The 12,272-nt window shown below is 40.0% G+C and overlaps 1 protein-coding gene across 1 annotated transcript in view; it reads right to left on the bottom strand.

Annotated features, from left to right (window-relative positions):
- FASTKD1 (FAST kinase domains 1) overlaps positions 1 to 12,272 on the bottom strand; it is a 179,985-nt gene that overhangs the window by 77,930 nt on the left and 89,783 nt on the right. Inside the window, exons 16-18 of the mRNA XM_082261782.1 lie at positions 9,181 to 9,252; positions 7,879 to 8,063; positions 5,077 to 5,604 (exon numbers count right to left, since the gene is read on the bottom strand). Of these exons, the coding sequence (XP_082117908.1) occupies positions 5,077 to 5,604; positions 7,879 to 8,063; positions 9,181 to 9,252 (785 nt within the window). The remainder of the gene's footprint in view (positions 1 to 5,076; positions 5,605 to 7,878; positions 8,064 to 9,180; positions 9,253 to 12,272) is intronic.

Raw genomic sequence — 12,272 nt, 5'->3', positions numbered from 1 at the left:
GGTGCAGCATGTTTTTCAACAGCAGAGCATGCACTACTTTTTGTGCATTCCAATGCAATTAACAGCACATTCAAATGAATGGGCTGCAAAATCCCAGTGCAGGGGAACACACAGGATTCTGATGCGATTCTGATGCGAACATGCCCGAAAGTGTAACTAAAGGCATTTTTTTTTGTTTTAGAGTGAGGAGGGATTAGAACAGCTGTCAGGTTTTTATTGCTGTCTGGCTGTAGGGAGATTCACCCTCTCTATATTTTTCCTGTTTACCGTTATCACTAAGAGAGAAAGTGGAAGCAAATCCCAAATTTTAGATCGTCAGCAAAACAGGAATAGAGAGGAAATCATCCAATGGGGATACGAGTTCTGGTGAAAACCATTGATTTCCTCATTTTGGAGGGATTTCCTCTTACTTCTAGGTTTGGCTATGGGATAGGAAGTGAAGGAAAATCTCCCCAATGGAACGGAGATTAAATAAAAAAACTGACAGAGGTTATAAACCACCCTTAAGTTGGCCACACACTAGCCGAAAAATCATTAGAAAATCTGTCATTTGGTCCTATTATTCGGTTTTCGTCCAGTTAATGGGCACAAATAGAATATCGTTTTTAACTTTTCAGAGTCGAAGGAACAGTTTGGAAAATTCTGCAGAATGAACGATTAAATTGAAAGGTTAATGTGTTTCTCGGCCGAACTGTTTGCAGTAGGCATATGTGACAAACTGAATGAAAAACTGATTCATTTATGTCCATTGAACGATTTTATCTTTCGAAATTCGGTCATTACATGATGGCACGATCGTCTGCTCTCACGGCCGTTTTTCGAAAAATGAGTTTGAACGATTTTTCAGCTAGTGTATGGCCAGCTTTGCTCTATCCAAAATAGGGAAAAAGTAGTTTTGTGGACCCTGGACATAATAAGCATTTACCCCTTGCAGGGTGGGGAAGAGCTCTCTCTGGACCTAAATTTTGTATTACACCAAGTTTGCACAGCACAGATTTTAGCTTGCACATGATTGGATGATGGAAGTCAGCAGAGCTTCTGCTCATTTATTTTGTTCTGGAGCAACTGCAGTCTAATCAGTCTAAAAAGATAGCAGTTTCAAAATTCAAAGAAATTATAAGGAGATTTTTTTTTTTTTATAACAAACAAGTCATACTGTGGTTTGTTAGAAAGCATTCCCCATCCTCCTCCTCTTCTCAGGTCCCCCACAGGTGCTCCTGGTGAAGTGGTTAGCACTTTCACCTAGCAGCAAGAGGGTCGCTGGTTCGAATCCCAATCACGACACTACCTGCCTGGAGTTTGCTTGTTCTCCCTGTGCCTACGTGGGTTTCCTCCGGGTACTCCGGTTTCCTCCCACACTCCAAAGACATGCTGGTAGGTTAATAGGATCCTGTATAAAAATTGGCCCTACTATGAATGTGAGTTTTTTTATACAAAAAAAAGAGCAACAATTTTGAAAAAATAACAATATTTTTCACATTCTTTTATATGAAATTCCCCAAAAAAAATGTAAAAATCAAAATTTTTTAACTTTTTTTTGCCGATTTGCTTTCTGCTACATATTTTTGGTAAAAAAAATCGCAATAAGAGTACTTTGATTGGTTTGCGCTAAAGTTATCGCAGCTACTAACTACGGGAAATTTATGTCATTTTTATTGTTTTTTTTTAACTAGTAATGGCGACGATCTGCGATTTTTTTTTTTTTTTTTTTTTGCGGGACTGCGACATTGCGGCGGACAGATCGGACCCTTTACTGACATTTTTGACACTTTTGGGGGTACCAGTGACATTGCTACAGTAATCAGTGCTATAAATATGCACTGTTACTGTAAAAATGACACTGGCAGGGAAGGGGTTAATTTTTATTGGTGATCAAGGGGTTAATGTATGCCTGGTGCTTACTGACGTGTGTGGGGGGAGGGGACTGTGTGACACAGAGACAGATCGCAGGTTCAGCTATGCTGAACCCTGCAATCTGACCCTGCCTGTCACTTAGGAGATCAAACAAAGTGGGCAGATCTCCACACTCGCAGCGCTCCTCCCCTGGCCCGACTCCCGCTGTAACTGAATACAGCGCGCCGCCCACAATGGGAGGAGTCCAGCGACGTATGTCTACGTCGCTGGACGGAATCAAGCCACTTTGCCGCAGTAGTACCCATGTGAGCGGTCGGCAAGTGGTTAAAGTCTTTAAGGTTATAGTCTCTGAGCAAATTGCAAACCAGTCTACGACAGTCCTCAATGGACACCCTCTCCTTCTGGTGGATAAGGTGTTTTTTGGCACACCACAAAGTGTTCTTAAAGCAACTTTCACCCACCAGGTGCCATCAATGTCCTCCTGTGTAATTGTCCCACAGAATAGTCCATTCATCACACCAAAGTTTATGATGGCGGTCTGTGGTACAAAGTCTCTGAGGTCCGGTTCCAGGGCCCTCAACAGGTTCCGAACAAAGGGGCACTCCCAGAAAACATGCAAAGCAGTTTCCACCTGGTTGAAGGGGCAGTGCTCAGGTTTCTGGCATGCATAAATGTCCTTCGTGTCAACCCCCTTTGGATCGCCTTCCATGCTAGATTTTTGTGCCTGTTGGTAAGTCTCTTCCAGCTCATAGTCTAATGTCCCATTAACACTTATATGCACACTAGGGGCAATTTCCAGGGAAAAATAGCTATATTTTTGTATTGTGGAAAGAATCCCACTTAAAAACAGGGAGAACATACAAACTCCATGCTGCACATACTTGTACATGAACAATTATTTTCACAAACTTTTCACCTAAAGTCTATGGACAGAAAAGGTTTATAAAAATGATAATTTCCCCTAATTGGCTGTGATGATTGCTTAAGGAGACAATCCTATTACTGAAGTCACACTGTTACCCTTTAACTGCCCAACACAGCGGGAGCCAATCAGAGGGTCCGGCGAAGGCAATGTCTGCCGGGACCCGCCGATCGTTCAGAGGAGGGTAGAGGCAAAACAGCAGTCTGCCTATGCAAACAAGGCAGACCGCCATTCTGTTAAAGAGGAAGATGGAGATCTTGTGTTTCTGCTAAGCAGAAACGCGGATCTCTGTCTTCCTCCAGTTAGGCCATCCCCCACACAGTTAAAATCACTCCCTATGCCCCTAATGGTAACCCCTTCCCTGCAAGTTTCATTAGTACAGTGACAGTGCATTTTTTTTTAGCAGTGATCAATTTATTGGTGTCACTGGTCCCCAAAAAGTGTCACTTAGTGTCGCAGTCCCATTAAAAATCACTGATCACCACCATTACTAGTAAAAAAATACAAAAATAAAAATTCCATAAATCTATCCCATAGTTTGTAGACGCGATAACTTTTCCGCAAACCAATCAATATACACTTATTGGGGTTTTTTTACTAAAAATATGTAGCAGAATACATATTGGCCTAAATTAATGAATGCTTTGAAGCAAAAGTTCTCCCTTAGCCCGTCTTCGCAAGGGCTGCTATCTGTAATAGAGATCTGGCACATATGCAGACTCACAGAGAGTCTCTGCCACGTCTACAAGAACATTACGTCATTCTGGCCTAGGCCAGTACTAAAGGCTTGTACACACTATAGGAAAATTGTGCAAACATTTTCATCTGAGGAACGATCGTACAGTCTCCTGATAGTGTGTACAAAACTTTCGACATCTGATTCCAGCATTCCGAAAAAAAATTTCAGAAGGGGCAGACTCCAAAATTTTTCTCGTACAGAACAGAACAAATGATTGTGTACCATTTTTGGACGAGAAAAATCAGAAAAGAAACTGTACATGATGAGAAACAATAAACCACATAAAAAATCCTTTGTTGTAGGAAAATTTTCGCACATTATTTCCTTCCTCGGTTCCAACTTGATGTGAAGTAACAAGGAAAATCAGACAGTCATTCGCCCGATTTTCTAATAGTGTGTACCCCACTTTAGGAAGTAAAATAATTACAGTATATATAAATAAAAAAAATTAAATAGTAAAATAATAATATATTTTTTTTTGCTAGGAAAGACTGATAGTTGCATAAACATGGATGCTTAACTAAAATAATTGTGCGTATTTAAGAAAAGATATTTTGTAAGCAAAACCTTTCTTGCAAAGGCTATCAACACACCCGCCATTTAACACCCAGAACTGGGTAATGATAAGAACAAGTATTTTTTTTTTCTCTGATAATCTATATTTATGGGCACTATTATGGGTGTTAAGGAGTAAATTGTATATTTTAATAAACATTATGGAAAATAGTTTATGCACAAAGTAATGTGATTTTAAATACCTTTTCAATACCCTTTATGACATTGTCCAGGCTGCAAGCCTTAAGTCTAGGCACTGTAGCCACGCCTGTGTTTGCATTAACCTGGCCCAGCCATTTTCACACCTCTAGTAGTAAAGACAATGCAGATTTTGACAAAGTGTTTATTCACTCTGTCTAGATGGCACACAGCAGCATTGTTGTCGTCTGGACCCTTAAACACCCATTACTCACTATTTAGTTAAATGATTGCCAGTCATTAGAGTTAATTAACATATGTTTTCAGCTTTAATACCTCTTAATCATATGTTTGTACATAATCAAATTGATGCAGAATATGATACTCAAAAGTCAGAAAAGCGTATCATTACATAACAGTTATTTATCCAAAATACAGTATATACAGAAATGCACAGCAGTAGGTATTTTAACAAGCAGGGTTTGGAGTAAAGGGTACTGTTTGTTTAAAGTCAATAATTAGCAATTTAATTACTAGTTAATATGTCTAATGACTTTATTCTCTAATTATCTAAGTGCTTCACATTGTAATGATTTTTTAGAAAGGAAGGTTTAATGTACAAGCTTTTATTGGCACAAGTACCATGCAAAATAGTACCTAAATAAAAAATACCAACAAATCCCTAAAAAATGTATATAGTTATAAAATAGAGAGCTAGTATGCCTAGGATGTTAAAAAAATAGGGAACTATCGATGTGCAGCACATAGACCAGATCAGTAGGTAGGGTAAACCATTTGTTTGCTTAATATATTGCTAAACTGTAAAATCTAATAATAAAATAAATCAAAAAAGCAGGTCATCACTAACATCAAGGGAAGTGTTGGCAACTTCTGTCCAGCATGGCTGGAACTCTTCTAGGATGTCTTGCAATGAGAATTTTGGATCTGCACTCATACCAGACTCAGGGGCTGAGGCACAAGCAGATGTGTACTCTGGGGGGCTTGCGGCATGGTGCAGGTTATTGCTGGGAAACAGTTGCGGCTTCATAAATGGCTGGAGCTGTGGTTGTGTGATATCAAAGGAGCTCCGAAAACAGGATGGTGCTACAACACCTGTTGGCTGACATTGATTTGGCCACATATAACTGAAAGGTTGGGGGCCTGCCAAACTGTTCATATGTAAGTGGCTCCGTGTCTGCAGAGGAAGGGTGCAGGTCTTGAAGATATCTTGAGCTTTCTCAGTATATTCCACCCCATAAAGTTTCCTTTCTGCCTGGACTACTTGGCCTTCCTGAGAGATCTGAGTAAACTGTGTCCTTTCAATATCATGTAGCCAATTCTCTTCTTCTGTAGTAATTTTCGTATTCTTCCTGGCTCTTCGGTTCTGGAACCAGACCTACAAATATAAAGAGAAATGGTTTATTTCTTCCTTCAATGCAGAATGCATCAGCAGTGATGTGGAACATTTTTAATGTGTAGAGAATTGCTAGCAGCTGTTAGGGGCAGTGTTAATTTTGTCGACTAAAACCGACTAAAACATTTTCGTCGACTAAATTAACACAATTTTAGTCGACTAAAATACGACTAAAACTAAAACAATTCAGATGACTAAAAGACGACTAAAACTAAAATGGCATTTTAGTCTTAAGGCTAAAATACGACTAAAACTAAAATGGCATTTTAGTCATAAGACTATAACTAAAACTAAATAAAAAATTGACATCATCAAAATTAACACTCCTCTGCTGGCCATTTCTATATCGGCAACACAATTCCATCCAGAGCATGTAATAATAGCACATTAAAGTTTAAACATGTATTGCACCACCGCATACGCATAAGTAAGGAGCATCTACTAAGCTGCTGAAAACTAAACAATTAAGAAAAAGGCTTTTCTTATATTTTTCCCTAATATTTAATGTTGGTGAATTATTCAGGTAATATGTGCAATGACATTACAGCCAATGGAGTTTACAGCAATGTTAATTTCGTCAACGAAAACGTTTTCGTCACCGGCATTTTTCAACTGACGAAAACGAGACGCAAAGTATAGCACATTTTCGTCAAATGACGACAACTATGATTTAAATCAAATCCGTTTTCGTTAAGGAACGAAAACTAAACGAGAATGTGAGGCAGGGACGTTTACCCAACTTCCGGTTTTCACGGAGCTCCGCCTGTGTGGTGTCTGGCATGGCGTGCCCTGTGACGTCCGACGTGAGGAGTGGACTTCTACAAGAGAGTCGACTCGAGACCAGTCACCTGACCTCACCAAAGCACTGCAGCTGCAGCACTACAGCCAGACGCGCCAGGCCCAAATCATCACACGGCACAGGCACCCGGCCACCACCACATCCAGAGCAGAGCAGAGCACCCACTGTGAGTTAACAGCCAGGCCAGCTATTACTGCCTCCCTGAGTCCCCTCAGACCACTCACCAGTCACCACTGGCATCTGATTCCGCCATCCATCCAGGACTGTGTGCGTGCATATAGGCCCATCCTGTTCAACAACTTCAGTTCAGAGTCAGACCAGAGACCACCCTTAAACCTGAGACCCCCATCCAGCACTCTGAGCAGCACTGTGTGCACTCACTGCACTGATTTCAGGCAGCAGCATTACAGGCCTCCTCTCTGACCTGACCATGACCATTTAGATGGCTAAAATTAGTTTTAGTCTACTAAAATGTAGGACGTTTTAGTCGACTAAAATGTAAGATGTTTTAGTCGACTAAATACGACTAAAACTAAAACACTTGCAGAAGACTAAAATGGGACTAAAACTAAAATGCCGTTTTAGTCCTAAGACTATGACTAAAACTAAATTGAAATTTGCTGCCAAAATGAACACTGGTTAGGGGAAGGCCCACATCTATACTTAAAAATGAAAGAATAGGAAATCTTTACAGAAGTAAAAAGGCATTTTTTTCCAAAGGGATAGCTTTGGAAGATGGAATAACCTCACCCTGTCTTGCCTCTGGGACAAGAAGGAAGGGAAATAAAAATAAATACAATGTCATAGCACGCACTAAGTTAATATTATTTATAAAAGACCAAGCATCAAGGACTGTTGTCATACATCATAAAACATCAAATGTATTATTTAATCAATGGAGCAGGTGCACTTGCACAGATCTGCTAAATCCTGCAGCACTAGCCCATGTTGTTATTCTCATGACAGCCTAATTCTTGGTTAATGCAATAGAGAATGCTGTAATGAAAATCCATGGGGAGACAGAACTGTAGTACAATTCATGGATGGAGGCATGTGCCTTTGTGTGTTTCTGTCCATTGAAGTGTCTTCCAGCACTGGTGGATTTAATTTACATGGCAGCTAGCATCAGCAATGTAGACATAAAATAAACTAGTACAAACAGTCACTTCCAGTGCTAGGAGCTCCTTCACAGTTGAATAGAAATGTAGGACAACAACTCCAGATGCTAGGTGGATGCACCTTGCTTGGACAGGGTAATCCAAAAAACAGACAAACAGGAAGGCGCAGGCATCTAGTGGATTAACAAAAATGTATTTTCGCAATAAAGACAGCTAAAAGTGAAAACTCGCAAAAGGTGCAACCATGAATTGCCAAATGATCCACAAGATGCCATACAGTGCGGAATACACATACTCCAAACATGCCCCATAATGAGGATATAAATATGAGCTCCATACCTGAATTCTGGATTCATGTACCCCTGTGAGTTGGGACAGCTTCTCCCTCACTGAGATGCCTGGATAGGGGTTGGTTTCAAAGGTTTTAAGCAACAATTCCAGATGGGATCGGCTGTAGACAGTGCGCCGTCTCCTGACTTTTCCAGTGATGGAGCTGGTGCCATTTTTCACAACACAATCCTTATCTAAAACAAAGAAAATAACAAGTTAGTTTCAATATACACTAGAAAAAATAAGTAATATTCATGTCCAAGTAAAATGCAAGCAATAATACATATAAGAGGTGTGGACCATTAGGCTTTTTATTTATCATTTTCTTTCATTTCTGCACTGAACTCACCTTAAATCAAGTCGTGTATATCCAAATTTATTTTTATTTTTTTTGTATTAATACTTTTATTGTATACAGCAGTTTCTTTATAGTACACTTCTACACATTGGTATAAAAAGGCCCTAACAAAAACTATTTTCTCGTTCTAATACGTTTTACTGAGTTGGAAAATGCATGGAAAAGCATTTAGTATGAGTGATCCCTAAAGCTAGCCCCACAGCCATAAACATAAGAGATGGGTTGGGTGTGCTGCCACAGTTTACATTCCAACAATAGTCATATTTATAAGCATGCATAATCATATTGTTTAACTATGCACAATTATATGCTTGGCAGAATACCCTAGCGCCATTTTTATCTCAGGCAAACAATAGCATTCAGATCAATCTACTGTCCCCTGAAGATCTGCCTGGAAGTGTTTCAAAATATTCAGAGAGAGGTAATTGTAGCCGTATTAGTGCACTTGCGACAGAGACAATTGAGTATTGTCCGTGATACTTTTTTTATTTGCACTAACATACAATTTTTCAGGACAAGCTTTCGGGGTATGTCCCCTTCATCAAGATCCATACTTGGATCTTGATGAAGGGGACATACCCCGAAAGCTTGTCCTGAAAAATTGTATGTTAGTGCAAATAAAAAAAGTATCACGGACAGTACTCAATTGTCTCTGTCGCAAGATATTCAGAGAAATAATTAAGATTGGCCAATGTAGATGAACCTGGACAAATCAGGTGACCGTCATTGTACACATATGATCTGAGCAGCTACAGCTGTCATATCATAATAAGGCACAGGGTGCCACAAAAGCAAGAGGGTTGCCAATTTTTTAAACCCATGATCCTTTGATGTGGGCACCGCCACAGTAGTTTATGGTAAAGTTATTATTTGGAAATCAGATTCACCTCAATTTGCTTCAATTTGAGAAATGTGTGTAATAATCTAAAACAAGGCTTTATGGTGCCACTTACCTTTAATAGTCTTCTCCAGCTCTGTCATTTTGATCTCAGCAGATGATACCCAGGTGAGAGCTTCCACTAAATCTGACAAGGAAGGAGAGGACCATTGCTTTTATACTCTCAACCTTCCAGCTAAAATATGTAAATGTGTCTGCTGCTGGCCTTTTCATAACAAGGTGTGGAAGGGTCTGTAAGTGACAGTGACACGAATGACTCCCTTCTTTCCCTACTATGTTTTGTGCTGTGCAAGACAATACACAAGTAGGGGAGACTCATTGAACACCCCTAATTAGCATACTTGTCTACAGACATTGACAACTCAATACACATCCAAAATGTCTTGAAGAGTCGACAGAGTAGGTAAAAGGGAAAGTAGCCATAAGAAATTCAGAATAGCAAAACAAACACATATGATTTATTAGTAAAAAGACTTAAATTCAATCAAATGTACTGTACTGCAATTGTGATTGCTATACTATAAATGATTTCACATAATTTTATTGCTGGGTATGTCTAGTTTTAACTACATAGTTCAAAATAACTACTGGTTGGTTGTTCCTACCACCACCACCACCTTCCCGTCTTTACATATTTAGTAGAGATGAACACCAGTGTACCTGCTCACATTTTGAAATTGTTATATTTCCATTAATTTCCATTAATATTAAAAGTTATTGATGTGAATCAGGTGTCCAAAAACTGACCATAAGTCCTAATAACACAAATCACTAATTAGTGATGCTAATGTAGAGGAGTCTTTAGTGGATGGTAGAAAAGACTGGTCATCAGCATCTGACACGTAGCTGGAAACCTTTCCTAAAGGCATCTGGCAAACTTTATTTTAAATCAGCATTTGCAGTCAGTGCAAGGGTTCCATCTGCAAAAATGTGTGTGCGTATATATATCTATAGATATACATATATAGATATATAGATACATAGATACATATAGATATATAGATACAGTATCTCACAAAAGTGAGTACACCCCTCACATTTTTGTAAATATTTTATTATACTTTTCATGTGATAACACTGAAGAAATTACACTTTGCTACAATGTAAAGTAGTGAGTGTACAGCTTGTATAACAGTGTAAATTCGCTGTTCCCTCAAAGTAACTCAACACACAGCCATTCATTTTTAAACCGTTGGCAACAAAAGTGAGTACACCCCTAAGTGAACATGTCCAAATTTGCCCCAAATGTGTCAATATTTTGTGTGGCCACCATTATTTTCCAGCACTGCCTTAAACTTCTTGGGCATGGAGTTCACCAGAGCTTCACAGGTTGCTACTGGGGTCCTCTTCCACTCCTCCATGATGACATCATGGAGTTGGTGGATATTAGAGACCTTGCGCTCCTCCACCTTCCATTTGAGGATGCCCCACAGATGCTCAATAGGGTTTAGGTCTGGAGACATGCTTGGTCAGTCCATCGCCTTTACCCGCAGCTTCTTTATCAAGACAGTGGTCATCTTACAGGTGTGTTTGGGGTCATTATCATGTTGGAATACTGCCCTGCAGCCCAGTCTCCGAAGGGAGGGGATCATGCTCTGCTTCAGTATGTCACAGTACATGTTGGGGTACGCTTAGGGGTGTACTCACTTTTGTTGCCAACGGTTCAGACATTAATGGCGGTGTGTTGGGTTATTTACACTGACAGAACATTTACATTGTTCTACAAGCTGTATACTCACTACTTTACATTGTAGCAAAGTGTAATTTCTTCAGTGTTGTCATATGAAAAGATATAATAAAATATTCACAAAAATGTGAGGGGTGTACTCACTTTTGTGATATATATATATATATATATATATATATAGTTAGTTTTCATCAGTGTGGCAATATTTATTTATTTTTCATATGTGCACATTTTGAATGCACATTTTGTAACTGCAATTCATACACACAGTGGCATAACAATAGCCATAGTAGCCAATGTGACCTCTATGCTATGGGGCCTGGGGTAAGACCCTAAAACTAAAATCCCTGCATCTATAGACCTCCACGATCTAACACTAACCTATCTTGCCCTGTAAAGAAGAAATCAGTATACATACCTTTTTTGAAGCTGATCCGATCCAGTCTCCAGCAGCGCAAGCTCCGACAACGGCTGTGAAATAAATGGAGAATGACGTCACCCATATACTTATTATGGGGCTTCCATTCGGATTTGTCTGCACCCGCCTCCACAGAGAAGCTCCAGCTGACATTTTCATAATATACTATATCATTATGATTATTATTACTGCAACTACACTATATTACTAAAAGTATTGGGACGCCTGCCTTATAACAGCTTCAACTCTTTTGAGAAGGCTGTCCACAAGGTTTAGGAGTGTATCTATGGGTATGTTTGACCATTCTTCTAGAAGTGCATTTGTGAGGTCAGGCACTGATGTGAACGAGAAGGCCTGACACAGTCTCTGCTCTAATTCATCCCGAAGGTGTTCTGTTGGGTTGGGGCCAGTCAAGTTCCTCCACCCCAAACTCACTCATCCATGTCTTTATGGGCCTTGCTTTGTGCCCTGGTCCAAATCATTTGGTGGAGGTGGGAATATGGTGTGGGGTTGTCTTTCAGGGGTTGGGCTTGGGTCCTCAGTTCCAGTGAAGGCAAATCTTAAGGCATCAGCATACAAAGACATTTTGGACCATTTCATGCTCCCAACTTTGTGGGAACAGTTTGGGGATGGCCCCTTTCTGTTCCAACATGACTGCGCACCAGTGCACAAACAAGGTTTATATAGACATGGATGAGCGAGTTTGGGGTAGAAGAACTTGACTGGCCTGCACAGAGTTCTGACCTTAACCCCATTGAACATCTTTAGGATGAATTCAAGCAGAGACTGCAAGCCAGGCCTTCTCGTCCAACATCCGTGCCTGACGTCACAAATGGGCTTCTGGAAGAATGGTCTAACATTCCCATAGACACACTCCTAAACCCTGTGGACAGCCTTCTCAGAAGAGCTATAAAGGGTGGACCAACTCAATATTGAACCCTACGAACTAAGACTGGGATCCCATTAAAATGTATGTGCTTGTAAAGGCAGGCGTCCCAATACTTTTGGTAATATAGTGTATATCTTTCATGCTTAGGACAAG

The sequence above is a fragment of the Pelophylax lessonae genome (assembly GCF_965119305.1).
Source record: "Pelophylax lessonae genome assembly, chromosome: 6".
In the NCBI taxonomy this organism is placed as follows: domain Eukaryota; kingdom Metazoa; phylum Chordata; class Amphibia; order Anura; family Ranidae; genus Pelophylax; species Pelophylax lessonae.
This window is presented reverse-complemented; position numbering and strand designations above follow the sequence as displayed.